General features: G+C 45.7%; 1 protein-coding gene across 2 annotated transcripts in view; it reads left to right on the forward strand.

Annotated features, from left to right (window-relative positions):
- The window catches only part of FMN1 (formin 1), a 222,414-nt gene that overhangs the window by 88,728 nt on the left and 115,361 nt on the right, over nt 1-18,325 (forward strand). Inside the window, exons 5-6 of one of the 2 annotated variants that reach the window (XM_044271832.1) lie at nt 10,369-10,632; nt 10,902-11,046. In XM_044271832.1, the coding sequence (XP_044127767.1) occupies nt 10,369-10,632; nt 10,902-11,046 (409 nt within the window). The remainder of the gene's footprint in view (nt 1-10,368; nt 10,633-10,901; nt 11,047-18,325) is intronic. The other variant, XM_044271831.1, reaches the window with a different exon arrangement.

An 18,325-nucleotide genomic window follows, 5' to 3' on the forward strand; every position in this document is an offset into this window, starting at 1 on the left:
GTGCAGTATCCGCAATATTGAGCATCGTGTCTCTGGCCTTGTCATCCACAAGATGGGTTGTAGGTTTCCTACTGGTCATGCCTCACATACCCCGAATTTTCGCCCTAGATCCCGTATGCCTTGCAGTTGGCTTGGGGATTAGTTTGTACATGCCATTCAAATTCCTTTTCTACCCTACTTGGCTTGGTTTTTACCCACTTATAGGCCTACCCACGATCATGGCTTAGGGCACACAACAAGCCATTTAGTCAGGTCAGCTAAGACACGCCTAGCTGGGTTAGGTTGTTCCTGTTGTTTTTTTCCCTAGGGTTCTTCGGATACCTCTTGGCCGTAGTCATGACCACAAGTTGGTAAGGCTGATTAGTCAGCCTGCATTTGTGGGAGGGGCGGAGGCTCTTCATATACGAGCCACATCCTCACTCACAGGTGTGTGTTTTCAGGTGAAGGCTTGCATTTTTTTTAGGAGATTCAGTGACATACCTGGCTCTCCATAGGGACTGCTTAGGGGAGGCTTGCATTAATGGGCGGGCTTTAGCTCTGCCCTAGCCTGTAAGGCTGCGCTAAAGCCCACCCATCCGAGTCGGTGACATCACCGGCAACACTGCTAGGCCGAAGCCTCCACCTAGCAGTGTAAAAGCATAAACATAAAAAAGCCATGAAATGCTCCAATGCTCATATCAGGGGAACTAGAGGGGTGAAAATGGGGGCATGTTCCGGGTTCAGTTCTGAACAACACCTTTAATTTGGCCCTGAGGTGGCGCTGCAGAGAAATGTAACATTTTCTGCGGAGATCCTCCACAAATTTCATCTAATTGTGGGTCCCTGCAGTGGCAGACTGTGATTAGCTAATAATCAAGCTCCGAGAACCTGTTTAACATAAAGTTATTACCAAGAAGACAGCCTTATGAGAGCGTGTTCATAAAAATGCTAGTTCCTAATCATTGGCCAGTGTGAACAGGACAACAGTCAGCCGATAAACGAGGAGGTAGTTATTTTATGTGAAGGCTGTTTAAATGAATTCCTGTTCATTTATTTTATATTGGTCAGCGCTCAATATGGTCCCACATCAGATGGTGTGAAACCACAGTTATTTTTGCATTTTAGAGAATTCATTATACATTTTTTATTAGTATTAGACTGTACCGTACAGCACCGTGTGCCTGTAGTACAGCATACCAGCTGTCCTTTACAAGTCTGAAAGTTTAGGCCATCTGTCAGCAGATTTGTAGCTATGAAACCGGCTGACCTGTTACATGTGCACTTGGCAGCTGAAGACATCTGTGTTGGTCCCATGTTGATATGTGCCCACAATGCTGAGAAAAATTGTTATAATATATGCAAATGAGCCTCTAGGAGCAACGGGGGCGTTACTGTTACACCTAAGGTCTCGGCTCTCTCTGCAACTGCTGCGCCCTCTCCATTTTGATTGACAGGGCCAGGCGGTGTAAACGTCAATGTGCCTGGTTCTGTAAATCTAAGTGCAGGGGGTGTGCGGCAGTTGCAGAGAGAGCAGAGCCTCTAGGGAACTTAGATTGTGAGTCCCATTGGGGACAGCTTGATGCTAATAACTGTAATGCGCTGCGGAATATAGTAGCGCTATATAAATGCATAAAATAAATAATATAACATAGAGGCCATTGCTTGTCAATCATTCTTCCAAAAGAGCAAAGATTTTCTGGGAATTAGTGGAGCAGCCCCTTTGTTCTAGTTATCAGTAGATGTCTCCACTCCTGAATCCCCTCAGATCTTCTGACATGTCTCTATAACATACCAGAAAGTTGATACACATCGACTAAAAAAAAAAAAAAAAAAAGTTGATTTATTTACCATGCACTGATCTTGAGTTACGACATGACATTATTCATACTGAATCTACCTTTGTTTTCCCAATGGAAATGATCAAAGTACATTGCATATATCATCCCTTGGCTTCCCGGAGGGCCTACAGTGCCCTTCACTGCTGTAGAGGTGAAGACCCCATGTGCATCTCCACATATGGTCCCATGTACTTGGACTCCAGTCCCTCATTTTATGGATGCTGGCTGAGCCCTGATTGCATTTCATCTAAAATCTGCTCTTGTGACCCCTGATTGGTGTGTTTCTCATTTTCTAGCTACATGTTTTCTTCTGGAGCTGATTTAATGTCTTTCCCTCGCTATTTATATGCATACTGTACATAACACATTGCAAGATACTGAGACGTATAGTATTTGGCAGTAGGAGTGTATTGGGAATGCATTGCCAGGTTTCAGATTTTTTTTCAATAGTAGAGCGGATTGTGAAGGTTTCATATTAATGCTTCATCAGGAGAAATGTGATTGACGCTCTAAGCCACCTAGTACACAGGGCACACATATTAATAATGAGGTTTATAGCTAAAAACCTTACAAACTGTCTACGAACATTTGCAACCAGATGCCATTGGGAACTGCTGGCGGTCTTCTTGTGGTTATAGTCTCTCATTGTAATTACTTCCAAGGCAATCTCGGTCATGGATCAGAAGGGCTCATGCACATGAACGTGTGTCGCCTGCGCTGACGGATGCAGACCTATTCAACTTGAATGGGTCCGCGATCCATCCGCACCGCAAAAAAATAGAGCATGTTCTATTTTTTTTTTTTTTAGGTCGGTGGAGGCACGGACTGAAATGCCATGGAAGCGCTCTATATTATTTCCATGGCCTTCAGCCCCATTCGCCACTCCGTATATTCTGGATTGCAGACCCATTCAAGTGAATGGGTCCACATCCGTGATATGGTGTGCACACAGCCGGTGCCTGTTTATTGCGGACCCCCTGTTTGCGGGCCGCAATACGGGCACGGCCGGAACACATTCATGTGCATGAGCCCTAAAGTGGTTAAATAATGGAATAGTCCTTTGTGTCAGCAGGAAAAACACATTTTTCAGTCACCAGCAGGCTAATAAGGTGCTTTGTGAAAGTCTAGAATATAAAGTTCTAGCCTTCTGATTAAAGGAACCCATGAGTGAGCGTTTGAACCCACCGATTTTATCAGAATCGAATGGCCATATAATGTGTTTGGTGGTGTCCAGACTCTTCCCCTGATTGCAGACGTCAGGGGAAAGAAGAATCAGACATGTTAGATGTAAACCCTTTATTAGAGCTGTCGTGAGCGTGGAAAAGTCACAGATTGCGGCGCAGAGAACCTTTTGCGCTGCAATCTGCAACATGTTATGTAACCAGCTGGTGGCCATAAGGAGGCCTTGGGCAGTGGCCAGAGATGAACCCTGACATTGCCCTATCTTCACCGCTCTGCCGCCCCCCCCCCCCCCCCCCTTTGATATGAGTATTGGAGCAGTTGATGCTTTGATGCTACCCTTTGTCCTGCCCTTAATCGCGCAGGGCAATGGCTTTTTTTAGGAGATCCTGTGACATTCCGGGGTTTCCATAGGGACTGCTAGGCGGAGGCTTCTGCCTAGCAGTGAGCCGGTGATGTCACCAACACTAGTGGGCAGGCTTTAGCCCTGCCTTAGCCTGTAAAACAGCTAGGACAGTGCTAAAGCCTGCCTATCAGAGCCCAGTCACTGGGAACACTGCTGGGCAAGAGAGAGCATTAGAGCATGAAATGTTCCAATCCTCATGTCAGAGGGTCCAGAGGGGTGAAGATAGGGATATGTTTTATAGGTACTCTCAGAGGACATAACATTCATGAAGATCTATAAACCAGTAAGGGGGGGGGGGGGAGATTGGATATATAAGTCAATAGGGGGGTATTTTAGGTCATGGAACTAGAAACTAGAGAATCCTCAAAAGCTCAAAACCTGCACCTGGATTTTTATGCATTTTTATTTGTATATATGATGGTAATAAGTTGTAAACTTGCCCTAAATTTCCCCAAAAGATTTGAATGAACCCAAATATTTTTGTGACTCATTTCAGGCGAATGAGAAAGAAGAAAAGTACGTTTCTGGGCTATATATATGTGTTGTCTGAGGGGGGGGGGGGGGGGGGATACTTTTTCTCATTACGGAGAGCACCTTGTATGCATAGTATGTGTATAGAGCAAATTATCTTTCCTAAGCCTATCTGATGCCAACAGATGTAAGATGTACCCATTTTCATATATATTCCTGAGAATACCAGAGGAGCATTGACTGGTTTACGATAATCCTCATTCATACTCTGAGCCCTCCATAAGGACAACTAGCACCCCAACCAAGGACACTGAAGCAGCCAAAAGATTAGATTTTCTTTGCTCAGCTCTGTTGAAGCGTAGTTAGGGCTCTTTCACATCTGCGTTCTTTTCTTCCGGCATAGAGTTCCGTCGTCGGGGCTCTATGCCGGAAGAATACTGATCAGGATTATCCTAATGCATTCTGAATGGACAGTCCGTCCTTCAGGATGCATCAGGATGTCTTCCGTTCCGGAACGGAACGTTTTTGGGCCGCAGCAAATAGCGCAGCATGCTGCACTTTTTGCTCCGGCCAAAAATTCGGAACACTTGCCGCAAGGCTGGATCCGGAATGAATGCCCATTGAAAGGCATTGATCCGGATCCGGCCTTAAGCTAAACGTCGTTTCGGCGCATTGCCGGATGCGACATTTAGCTTTTTCTCAATGGTTACCATGGCTGCCGGGACGCTAAAGTCCTGGCAGCCATGGTAAAGTGTAGTGGGGAGCGGGGAGCAGCATACTTACCGTCCGTGCGGCTCCCGGGGTGCTCCAGAGTGACGTCAGGGCGCCCCAAGCGCATGGATGACGTGATCGCATGGATCACATGATCCATGCGCATGGGGCGCTCTGACGTCTTTCTGGAGCGCCCCGGGAGCCGTGCGGATGGTAAGTATACCGCTCCCCGCTCCTACTATGGCAACCAGGACTTTAATAGCGTGCTGGCTGCCATAGTAACACTGAAAACATTTTGAAGACGGATCAGTCTTCAAATGCTTTCAGTACACTTGCGTTTTTCCGGATCCGGCGTGTAATTCCGGCAAGTGGAGTACACGCCGGATCCGGACAACGCAAGTGTGAAAGAGGCAGATAGAAATAGCTGAGTTCCTGGTGTGAGACAGTTTTCTTTCCCCTTCGTTATGTGAGAATTAGTGTTGAGCCAATCAAAGTTCACAAAATATTTGATTCACTGCAAAGCCAAATTTTCTTTGTGCGTCGTTGTAATAAATAGATTTTTTCCCTGAAATGGTGGTAAAGTAAAATAAAAATCGTACTTGCCTCATCCATTTAAGCAAAGAGGCAGCTGCAGCCATCTTGCTTAGAGATCCCACGCGCAATATTGTGCATGGTGACGTATGCTGACATGAAGTTCATGCACCGCGCAAGATTTTGCGCTGGATCTTCAAGCAAGGTGGCTGCAGCAGCCTCTTCCCGATCAAATGGATGAGGTAAATACAATAAAAAATAAAATGAATTAGCAACCACTAAAATGCTTTAATATGGATCTTAGATGCCGCAATGAACGCTGCATCTGAGGGGTTCAATGATAGGGGGCAGTCATAATATCACTGTGCTGGCCTCTTATTGGCTTCAGGCCTAATTATGCCAGCCCATTTAAAAGGTTGAGCAATGATTGGAAGGCTATGCTGTATTTGTGAAACACTCAACTTTTTTTTAAATCCTTTCAGAAAGAAAACTGAATTGCACGTGTTTTTTTTTTTTGTTTTTTTTTCTTCATGTGTGGAACACACTCTATTGATTTGCCTGAAATGAATTGTAAAATTTTTGGGTTTGTTAGAATCCAAATGTTTTAGAAAATTTAGCATGGATTCCATATTGATAAAATTGAATCACTCATCTCTAGCATGTAAGATTTCTCTCATGTCTATATTGTATGTATTATATGACATGGGTGGATATAATGTTCATTTTTTTATAGCATATGCTGATATGTGATTTATACTGCTCTGCTTATGTTTGTTTTCTAACATAAAGAAAATTACTTCTTAGCATAATTTATAAACAGTACATGAGTTGCTTTTTGATCAAAATTCATAAGCCCACTCACCACTTCAAAGTGACCTCTTATGAGGCTGTCCCTGCTTCTCACTCCTTTTATTCCACTATGTTTTTTAATTAGCAGGCATCTGCATAAGGGTAAATTCCTACTTGGTTTCAGTTAGCACCTTGGATCACATGGAGAGGTGAGTTTTTGAGATCTGTTCACATAGGGTACTGCTGCATGGTGGCTGTGGCGCTGTGCCAGTGTGTTGGTGTAGCACAGTGCCATGGGAAGCTTAGCCTGACAGCAGGAGTGTTGTTCATTGCACTGCCTGCAGGTGAGGTATTGTGGCAGCAGTGGTCGTCATGTGGAACTGCTCCAGTTTACAGTAGGGACCACTCAAAAGAGGTCACCTTGACGTGGTGAGTGGGCTTATGCGTTTTGATCAAAAGGTATACAAAGTACCTAATGTACTGCCTATAAATTATACTGAGGAGCATCAATGCATGACATGTAGAGATAAGCAAATTTCATGTTATGAAATTCGTTCACGATTCGTTTGGTGGTAAAAGCAGAATTGCGTTATGGATTCCGTTACCACGGACCATAAAGCAATTCTATGATGGAATGTATAATGGAATGCCTTTAGAGGCATTCTGTTATTCATTCCGTCATAGTAGAAGTCTATGGGCTGCAAAACAGATTTGTCCCATTTCCGTTATGCAGGGGACTCCTCTCCTGCATAACGGAAACAGGATGGATCCGTTATGCGGGCCATAGACTTCTATCATGACTGAATGAATAACGGAATGCCTCTAAAGGCATTCCGTCATAGAATTGCGTTTATTGTCCGTGGTAACAAAATCCATAACGCAATTCTGCTTTTCCACCAAACGAAGCGTGAACAAATTTCATAACATGAAATTCGCCCATCTCTGACATGTGGAAGTGTGATCCATGTTTTTTTCTTTGTTAGAAAATTGTGTTTAGATTGTAGCTATGCTTTTTTTCATAATCCTTTTAGGGGTTAATAATCTGGACTAATTTGAACTACAGCGGTATCCCAGGAAGTAATATTGGTTTTAAATCCAGTCCCATTTCAGCAGACTTTGGCTATGAGTAAGGACATGTTGAGCTGTCCAAAACCTGTAAGCATCTGCATCCCTTGCTGGAAGAGTTACTTGACTGTGGTGCATGAAATGGTTTTAAAGGGATTCTCTGCTTTTCCTGTATTGATGACAACAATATGAGAAAGGTGGCACCCCCACCTATCGGCTGTATACGCAGCACTGTCTTCTCCTCCCTGTTTACCTGCTCGCTGTTGACACTGCAGCGCCAAGAAGCTCCGCTGTCCAATTCACTTCAATGGGACGGCTTCTTCCTATTCAAGTACCGTAAATAGGACAGAATTTAAATGGGACGGTGGCGCTGTAATAACACCTGCTCACCACTGCAGTTTTGACGGCGAGCAGTTAAACTGAGAAGAGAACACAGCTTTTGAACGCTCAGGCCCCGCCGATCGCCTGTTCATGATCTATCCTGAGGATAGGTCATCAATAGAGCAAAATCGGACAACCCCTTTAAGGTTTGTTCAGTAACTAGTGGTACCAAAATGTATGCTCTTGGAGTATAACCTGACCAGTCACCTATGCACCTGTGAGTTTAATTTTTTTATTTTTATTTTTTTCAGAAGGACAGAATAAGGTTTCAACCAGACAGCAATAATGCGGGCACTTTTTATCATCTATATTATGTTTGCAAGTTCTTGTCTGATCTTGGTTTTAGGAGTTTAAAGGCGTTAAGCCAGCACTAAGGGGAAGGTAGCAGAGAAACTTCTGAGCATTTTAGTCCACAACTGAATGCAGGAGGTGGGGGGGGGGGGGGGGGGGGGAAGATGAACAGTAGGGGGTGCAACTAGAGGAAAAGGCACATAAAAAATGAATAATATTTGTATTGCTTGTGTATTGCTTAATTTGCAATCCCCTATTTATTGCATAATAATGCTTTTCATGAGACTAATAACCCCACAGTTATCTACAGAAATCTTTTCAGCACTTGATACAAAGATATAGAAAATGGTTTGCTGTGCCTGTTATGTACTGGGTACTAGTTACCTACTGAGCGGAGGTTGATGGTTTTTTATAGCTTGAAAAGGTCTAGATTACTTTATTTTAAGGACTCCCTTATTGTGTATGGATGTCTTTCTTAAACCTGTCTCGAAAAATTGGTTGCTATGTTTTCTGAACAAAAATGGTTACTTGTCTTAATGCCGACCAGATGCAAGTTGTTTAGTCTCTTGCCAACTGCCAGATAGACATTATTAATTGAGGGAAATTTGATGATGATGAGAGAGCCTCGCAGAATTACCATTTAATGACCCATGCCACATTACATAGAATTTTTTTCCAGCTTGCTCACAAATAGAATTGTTCTAGGACTACAAAACATTGTTGGGGAAAATATGATGCATTATTAAGTCCTCACAAAAAGTCTGAGGCATTTTATCAGTCATCGGTTTCATCTGTTCTCCAGATCCCTAATATGTTGACTTCATTAGAATAGGAGAGATTAACATTAGTAGAAAAGTTTACAATATGGAAAATAAAATCTGTCTTTATGCTGTTTGTTTTTTGTGCGATGTTGCCAATGTATACAACTTTGCACATGGCTAAAGTCAAAAGCCGGGATGCTCAGAACACAGTTTATCATTCAAGCCATTAGTTTATTCTTTGTATTTTTTTTTTTTCTTGCAAGACTTATTGGCAAAGCCTTCCCCCACAACATGGATTTTGTGTGGATGGTTGTATTGATGATTGCACAATGGAACAGCGTAGTATAATCGGTGATACTGTGATAGGGTTCTGGGAAAACCTATGTAAGTTTGCAACTGGCGGCATACATGGCAAAGATTAATCCTGTCCTTGTGCATCACAGCTAAATACTTTTTTTCCCCCCCAGATACTTTGTGCCCTTTCATTGGCTAACAGGTGGCTTTTGAAAGATGTTACCAACCATTGAAGTAAATTTTTTTGTACCAATAAATATTTTGCTCTATTTAAAAAAAAAAAATCCATATAACCTGCTGTTAATAGGAGATTCTTAATTGCTCTTAACAATGTAGTGATCCTCTTCTTGACAATAGGGACTTGCATCTGAGAATCATTTTTCAGTAATAACTTAGGTCCTGCAAGGAAGCCCATGGAGTCCCCACAGAGTTGTATTATTTTCTACTAAGTTTAGGGTCCTTTTAGGGTCTATTCACACGTCCGTTGTTTGTTTCCTGATCTGTTCCGTTTTTTGCTGAACAGATCTGGACCAGATCTGGACCCATTCATTTTCAATGGGTCCTGAAAAAAAAACGGACAGCACAATGTCAGATTTATTTCAGGACCCATTGAAAATGAATAAGTCCAGATCTGGTCCAGATCTGTTCAGCAAAAAACGGAACAGATCAGGAAAGAAACAACAGACTTGTGAATGGACCCTTATATGGCTGAATCTTGGCCATATAGAGTGCCGATTGACGCTTGTTTAAAGAACCTTTACTGTATAAAATCTAAGCCTTTTGGTGGCAAATGCCTGCCGGTGTATGCACACACACTGCATAGGGTTATGTGATCCTTCTTCTTCATCTTTCCTGTCTTCTGCTCTGAAAAATGTCTGGCATTTTGAGAAAATTCACCCAAATTGAACCGCTGAAAATTTGAACCAAATTTTTGGACAACTTGGGTCGAATTCAGTTTGATTAGAATTTGTTTGCTCATGTAGATCTTTTGCATCTTAACCAGTTTGTATATTCAGCTCATTTGATATAACTTTACTTTATTCTGCGGATTAATATACTCATTCTTGTTCTGATTTTTCTTCCTACAATGCTGCTTCTTACAATTCCTGTAATATTTGTGAAATGCTCATTGCTTAATGTCCTCTTGTGTTCTTCATATCTCTTTTCCTTGCTTTTCATAGTCACAATTTGAAGTTGAAATTTTTAATGTACGAGGAGAACAGGCTGTCCAAGTAACAAGACTGGAGGAAACCATACAGAACCTACAAGAGGAATTGGAAAATAGACAAAATAGGGGGAAGGGTCAAGTCACGGATGCTTGTGTTTCAACCGAAGATGACAACCTACCAAAGACATTCCGCAATGTTTATATACAGACTGACAGAGACACCTTTCTAAAACCCAGTAATGAGGAGACCAAAACTCAAAAGAACAACCACATACTTCCTAAGAAGTTGAACATCCCATCACTGAATCAGAGCCTAGTAAGCCCTACAGAAACTCAGGACCCATCTTTCATTGTGCCTCCACCACCTCCCCCCCTTCCCTTTTCCCTGGGAGATCAGTTCAAACCACCCCCAGCTCCTCCTTTTGCCAGTTCAGATTCCATTCCTCCCCCTCCACCTTTGCCTGGTTTTAGACCTCCTGCGCCGCCTCCACTACTTGGCTTTGGGCCCCCACCTCCACCACCATTACCTAATTCTGGCCCACCGCCTCCGCCACCACTTCCAGGCTCTGGTCCTCCTCCTCCACCACCACTACCAGGTTCCGGTCCTCCTCCACCTCCACCACCTCCAGGATCTGGTCCTCCACCACCTCCTGGTTTATTCTTTGGGGGATTTTTATCAAGACAAATACCACCCCGCAAACCCCCAATAGAGCCTGGTTGTCCCATGAAGCCTCTTTACTGGACAAGAATACAGCTTAAGACCAACAGGTAAGAAATTGCAAGTTCTGGAGTGGATTCTTGAATCTATTTGTCGATCAGTCTCTTTTTCTGTGGTACAGTGCTGATGACATTATAATTTGTTAAATTAAATAAACTAAATTAGTTTAATTGGTAATTTTTAACATCAAGTATTTTGTAGTCCCATTGTTTTTGATGCATTTGGTTAGATGAAGCCACTTTAATGCTAAACACTGTAAATATGGTATATGACATGTCCTCAAATATTTAATGTGATTTATCTTATCACATAAATCTAGTGCCAAGTCTAACTTGTGGGATTCGTTGAAGGAGCCACCAATTGCAGACACCAAAGAATTTGAAGACCTGTTTTGTAAAGCCAGTGTTCAGCAGAAGAAAAAGCCATTATCGGAGTCTTATGAGAAGAAGACAAAAGCAAGAAAGGTGAATTCTAGTTAATGTCTTATTTTTGGTTAATGTACATTCAGAGCTAGCATGTGATAAGTCTGTGTACAGTATGTGATAGTGTGTATATATGTACAGTATATGTGTGTATATATTTATTGTTCATCACCCTTGTAACCTAACCAAGTCTGCCAGTGTTAACTATATTTTGCCCATGCATTGCCATTAGGTATACATACTGAACAAAGAAGTGTCCTTCAAAAGTAAATACTAACATTTAATGTAATAACCTTAGATTTAATTGCGTTAGCAACTTATTAACCCTTTGCAGTGGTCCTCTGGGGCACTGCATATATGTCACTGTTAACATATTTTTACTATGATTAGCAAAAAAATCTGGAATATAAAAAAAACTAAAATACAAAGGAAATAAACGAGAAAGCACCAAAATAAATTCTACCAAATACAAGTGAGCTAAAGATGTTTGTACCCTCTAAAGATTGAACTTAGGAATACAGATATCTGCAGTGGTATAATACCATATAATTTGTATGTTACTTGGACATATATTTGTAATAGCGGCTGCTGTGCCCCGCTGTTCCCCTGCTTACCGCCGCGTTCCCGGGTGCCGTGTTCAGCTGTGATCTGCGGCTGGTGCTTCCAATTCACCACTGCAGTCCTGGGCTCTGTCTGTGTGGGTGCTGTTGTTCTGGGATCTGCTCCACAGTTTGCTCTCAGCGCTGGCCACAGCATGCTTGCTGCTTGTTTCCTGCAGCACTTCCTTAAGAGCCGGTGCACGTCACTTCCTGGGCTTTATGGGTTAGGTCATGTGACCTCGCTGACCTATCCTAGCCCTACTGCGCATATATAAGTGGCTTAGCCCCCTTCCCAGATGCCTTAGTGTTAAGGTTCTTGTGTCCTGCTAAGGTTCCTGGTTTATGCTAGTGTTCCTGACTCGTATCTGTATTCCTGGACTCTGCTACCTGTTAGATCCCTATCTGCTTGCCATGACTCTCCTGTTTCTGACCCAGATTGCCTGACCTGTACCGCCTGCCTTGACCTTTTGCCTGTATGACTACACCTCTGCCTCATCCTTCGGTCCTGCACCTCTGGTACATTTCTCAGGTACCTCCTGGTACGCCTGGACCAGCTGCCTCGTGTGCCTGTCCTCCTCAAGAGGTAGCGACCTGGTGTTCCCCTCAGAAAAGTCTATCCCCACCATCAGGGGTATTGTGAAGATCCAGGGGTTGTAATGCACCTGCTTGTTCATGGCAGTATGTAGGTTATATTTGAGGCAACTCTTTAAAGGGAATCTGTCACCCCGATTCTGGACAATAATCTACAGTAATACATGAGTAGTACTGCAGATAAGGAGTCCAGGTCACTATTTTTTTGTTTCCTACTACCCCTGGTTCACCCACTGTCAGTGATGTCCTGAAATATACAGTCCGGACTGCTGTTCTGTAATAGAGAGGACTCCTGTGCACATGCACTGCAGTACTGACTGTGTACTTCAATTCAGCTTTGAGTGCTGACAGCGAGGCAATGGGGGGGTGGGGCAGTACAAAATTAAAAAAATAGTGATATGGACTCCATATCTGCAGTACTTCTCATGTATTACTGTAGATAATAGTCCAAAATCGGTGTGACTGATTCCCTGTAAAAACCATACATAAAGACATTTTTATTTTCTACTCTACAATATGGAAATATTGTCATGAGTTCCACATAAAAAAGAAAGGTCAGCAGTAGAGTTGAGCGAACACCTGGATGTTCGGGTTCGAGAAGTTCGGCCGAACATCCCGGAAATGTTCGGGTTCGGGATCCGAACCCGATCCGAACTTCGTCCCGAACCCGAACCCCATTGAAGTCAATGGGGACCCGAACTTTTCGGCACTAAAAAGGCTGTAAAACAGCCCAGGAAAGAGCTAGAGGGCTGCAAAAGGCAGCAACATGTAGGTAAATCCCCTGCAAACAAATGTGGATAGGGAAATGAATTAAAATAAAAATTAAATAAATAAAAATTAACCAAAATCAATTGGAGAGAGGTTCCATAGCAGAGAATCTGGCTTCCCGTCACCCACCACTGGAACAGTCCATTCTCAGATATTTAGGCCCCGGCACCCAGGCAGAGGAGAGAGGTCCCGTAACAGAGAATCTGTCTTCATGTCAGCAGAGAATTAGTCTGCATGTCATAGCAGAGAATTAGGCTTCACGTCAGCCACCACTGCAACAGTCCATTGGCATATATTTAGGCCCAGCACCCAGGCAGAGGAGGGAGGTCCCGTAACAGAGAATCTGTCTTCATGTCAGCAGAGAATTAGTCTGCATGTCATAGCAGAGAATTAGGCTTCACGTCAGCCACCACTGCAACAGTCCATTGGCATATATTTAGGCCCAGCACACACACAGGCAGAGGAGAGAGGTCCCGTAACAGAGAATCTGTCTTCATGTCAGCAGAGAATTAGTCTGCATGTCATAGCAGAGAATGAGGCTTCACGTCAGCCACCACTGCAACAGTCCATTGGCATATATTTAGGCCCAGCGCACACACAGGCAGAGGAGAGAGGTCCCGTAACAGAGAATCTGGCTTCATGTCAGCAGAGAATCAGTCTGCATGTCATAGCAGAGAATGAGGCTTCACGTCAGCCACCACTGCAACAGTCCATTGGCATATATTTAGGCCCAGCACACACACAGGCAGAGGAGAGAGGTCCCGTAACAGAGGATCTGGCTTCATGTCAGCAGAGAATCAGTCTGCATGTCATAGCAGAGAATCAGGCTTCACGTCAGCCACCACTGCAACAGTCCATTGTCATAAATTTAGGCCCAGCACCCAGGCAGAGGAGAGAGGTCCCGTAACAGACAATCTGGCTTCATGTCAGCAGAGAATTAGTCTGCATGTCATAGCAGAGAATCAGGCTTCACGTCAGCCACCACTGCAACAGTCCATTGGCATATATTTAGGCCTAGCACACAGGCAGAGGAGAGAGGTCCCGTAACAGACAATCTGGCTTCATGTCAGCAGAGAATCAGTCTGCATGTCATAGCAGAGAATGAGGCTTCACGTCACCCACCACTGCAACAGTCCATTGGCATATATTTAGGCCTAGCACACAGGCAGAGCAGAGAGGTCCCGTAACAGACAATCTGGCTTCATGACAGCAGAGAATCAGTCTGCATGTCATAGCAGAGAATGAGGCTTCACGTCACCCACCACTGCAACAGTCCATTGGCATATATTTAGGCCTAGCACACAGGCAGAGCAGAGAGGTCCCGTAACAGACGATCTGGCTTCATGTCAGCAGAGAATCAGTCTGCATGTCATAGCAGAGAATGAGGCTTCACGTCAGCCACCACTGCAACAGTCCATTGGCATATATTTAGGCCCAGCACCCAGGCAGAGGAGGGAGGTCCCGTAACAGAGAATCTGTCTTCATGTCAGCAGAGAATTAGTCTGCATGTCATAGCAGAGAATGAGGCTTCACGTCAGCCACCACTGCAACAGTCCATTGGCATATATTTAGGCCCAGCACACACACAGGCAGAGGAGAGAGGTCCCGTAACAGAGGATCTGGCTTCATGTCAGCAGAGAATCAGTCTGCATGTCATAGCAGAGAATCAGGCTTCACGTCAGCCACCACTGCAACAGTCCATTGTCATAAATTTAGGCCCAGCACCCAGGCAGAGGAGAGAGGTCCCGTAACAGAGAATCTGGCTTCATGTCAGCAGAGAATCAGTCTTCATATCATAGCAGAGAATCAGGCTTCACGTCACCCACCACTGTAAGAGTCAATTTTCATAAATTTAGGCCCAGAACCCAGGCAGAGGAGAAAGGTCCCGTAACAGACAATCTGGCTTCATGTCAGCAGAGAATCAGTCTTCATATCATAGCAGAGAATCAGGCTTCACGTCACCCACCACTGTAAGAGTCAATTTTCATAAATTTAGGCCCAGAACCCAGGCAGAGGAGAAAGGTCCCGTAACAGACAATCTGGCTTCATGTCAGCAGAGAATCAGTCTTCATATCATAGCAGAGAATCAGGCTTCACGTCACCCACCACTGTAAGAGTCAATTTTCATAAATTTAGGCCCAGAACCCAGGCAGAGGAGAAAGGTCCCGTAACAGACAATCTGGCTTCATGTCAGCAGAGAATCAGTCTTCATATCATAGCAGAGAATCAGGCTTCACGTCACCCACCACTGCAACAGTCCATTGGCATATATTTAGGCCTAGCACACAGGCAGAGCAGAGAGGTCCCGTAACAGACAATCTGGCTTCATGACAGCAGAGAATCAGTCTGCATGTCATAGCAGAGAATCAGGCTTCACGTCAGCCACCACTGCAACAGTCCATTGTCATAAATTTAGGCCCAGCACCCAGGCAGAGGAGAGAGGTCCCGTAACAGACAATCTGGCTTCATGTCAGCAGAGAATTAGTCTGCATGTCATAGCAGAGAATCAGGCTTCATGTCAGCCACCACTGCAACAGTCCATTGGCATATATTTAGGCCTAGCACACAGGCAGAGGAGAGGTTCATTCAACTTTGGGTAGCATCGCAATATAATGGTAAAATGAAAATAAAAATAGGATTGAATGAGGAAGTGCCCTGGAGTCCAATAATATATGGTTATGGGGAGGTAGTTAATGTCTAATCTGGACAAGGGACGGACAGGTCCTGTGGGATCCATGCCTGGTTCATTTTTATGAACGTCAGCTTGTCCACATTGGCTGTAGACAGGCGGCTGCGTTTGTCTGTAATGACGCCCCCTGCCGTGCTGAATACACGTTCAGACAAAACGCTGGCTGCCGGGCAGGCCAGCACCTCCAAGGCATAAAAGGCTAGCTCTGGCCACGTGGACAATTTAGAGACCCAGAAGTTGAATGGGGCCGAACCATCAGTCAGTACGTGGAGGGGTGTGCACACGTACTGTTCCACCATGTTAGTGAAATGTTGCCTCCTGCTAACACGTTGCGTATCAGGTGGTGGTGCAGTTAGCTGTGGCGTGTTGACAAAAGTTTTCCACATCTCTGCCATGCTAACCCTGCCCTCAGAGGAGCTGGCCGTGACACAGCTGCCTTGGCGACCTCTTGCTCCTCCTCTGCCTTGGCCTTGGGCTTCCACTTGTTCCCCTGTGACATTTGGGAATGCTCTCAGTAGCGCGTCTACCAACGTGCGCTTGTACTCGCGCATCTTCCTATCACGCTCCAGTGCAGGAAGTAAGGTGGGCACATTGTCTTTGTAGCGTGGATCCAGCAGGGTGGCAACCCAGTAGTCCGCACAGGTTAAAATGTGGGCAACTCTGCTGTCGTTGCGCAGGCACTGCAGCATGTAGTCGCTCATGTGTGCCAGGCTGCCCAGGGGTAAGGACAAGCTGTCCTCTGTGGGAGGCGTATCGTCATCGTCCTGCCTTTCCCCCCAGCCACGCACCAGTGATGGACCCGAGCTGCGTTGGGTGCCACCCCGCTGTGACCATGCTTCATCCTCATCCTCCTCCACCTCCTCCTCATCCTCGTCCTCCTCGTCCTCCAGTAGTGGGCCCTGGCTGGCCACATTTGTACCTGGCCTCTGCTGTTGCCAAAAACCTCCCTCTGAGTCACTTCGAAGAGACTGGCCTGAAAGTGCTAAAAATGACCCCTCTTCCTCCTCCTCCTCCTCCTCCTCCTGGGCCACCTCCTCTTCCATCATCGCCCTAAGTGTTTTCTCAAGGAGACATAGAAGTGGTATTGTAACGCTGATAACGGTGTCATCGCCACTGGCCATGTTGGTGGAGTACTCGAAACAGCGCAACAGGGCACACAGGTCTCGCATGGAGGCCCAGTCATTGGTGGTGAAGTGGTGCTGTTCTGTAGTGCGACTGACCCGTGCGTGCTGCAGCTGAAACTCCACTATGGCCTGCTGCTGCTCGCACAGTCTGTCCAGCATGTGCAAGGTGGAGTTCCACCTGGTGGGCACGTCGCATATGAGGCGGTGAGCGGGAAGGCCGAAGTTACGCTGTAGCGCAGACAGGCGAGCAGCAGCAGGATGTGAACGCCGGAAGCGCGAACAGACGGCCCGCACTTTATGCAGCAGCTCTGACATGTCGGGGTAGTTGTGAATGAACTTCTGCACCACCAAATTCAGCACATGCGCCAAGCAAGGGATGTGCGTCAAATTGGCTAGTCCCAGAGCTGCAACGAGATTTCGCCCATTATCACACACCACCAGGCCGGGCTTGAGGCTCACCGGCAGCAACCACTCGTCGGTCTGTTGTTCTATACCCCGCCACAACTCCTGTGCGGTGTGGGGCCTGTCCCCCAAACATATGAGTTTCAGAATGGCCTGCTGACGTTTACCCCGGGCTGTGCTGAAGTTGGTGGTGAAGGTGTGTGGCTGACTGGATGAGCAGGTGGAAGAAGAGGAGGAGGAAGCCGAGAAGGAGGAGGTGGCAACAGGAGGCAAAGAATGTTGCCCTGCGATCCTTGGCGGCGGAAGGACGTGCGCCAAACAGCTCTCCGCCTGGGGCCCAGCTGCCACTACATTTACCCAGTGTGCAGTTAGGGAGATATAGCGTCCCTGGCCGTGCTTACTGGTCCACGTATCTGTGGTTAGGTGGACCTTGCCACAGATGGCGTTGCGCAGTGCACACTTGATTTTATCGGATACTTGGTTGTGCAGGGAAGGCACGGCTCTCTTGGAGAAGTAGTGCCGGCTGGGAACAACATACTGTGGGACAGCAAGCGACATGAGCTGTTTGAAGCTGTCTGTGTCCACCAGCCTAAATGACAGCATTTCATAGGCCAGTAGTTTAGAAATGCTGGCATTCAGGGCCAGGGATCGAGGGTGGCTAGGTGGGAATTTACGCTTTCTATCAAATGTTTGTGAGATGGAGAGCTGAACGCTGGCGTGTGACATGGTTGAGACGCTTGGTGACGGAGGTGGTGGTGGTGGTGTTGGTGGTACATCCCCTGTTTGCTGGGCGGCAGGTGCCAACGTTCCTCCAGAGGCGGAGGAAGAGGCCGAGGCGGCAGCAGCAGAATAGGCCGAGGCGGCAGCAGCAGAAGAGGTAGCAGGGGGAGCCTGAGTGACTTCCTTGGTTTTAAGGTGTTTACTCCACTGCAGTTCATGCTTTGCATGCAGGTGCCTGGTCATGCAGGTTGTGCTCAGGTTCAGAACGTTAATGCCTCGCTTCAGGCTCTGATGGCACAGCGTGCAAACCACTCGGGTCTTGTCGTCAGCACATTGTTTGAAGAAGTGCCATGGAACTCCTTGAAGCTGCCTTTGGGGTGCTCGGTCCCAGATGGCGGCGGTCAGTAGCAGGCGGAGTCTCTTGGCGG

Source organism: Bufo gargarizans, chromosome 11 (assembly GCF_014858855.1).
Source record: "Bufo gargarizans isolate SCDJY-AF-19 chromosome 11, ASM1485885v1, whole genome shotgun sequence".
In the NCBI taxonomy this organism is placed as follows: Eukaryota; Metazoa; Chordata; class Amphibia; order Anura; family Bufonidae; genus Bufo; species Bufo gargarizans.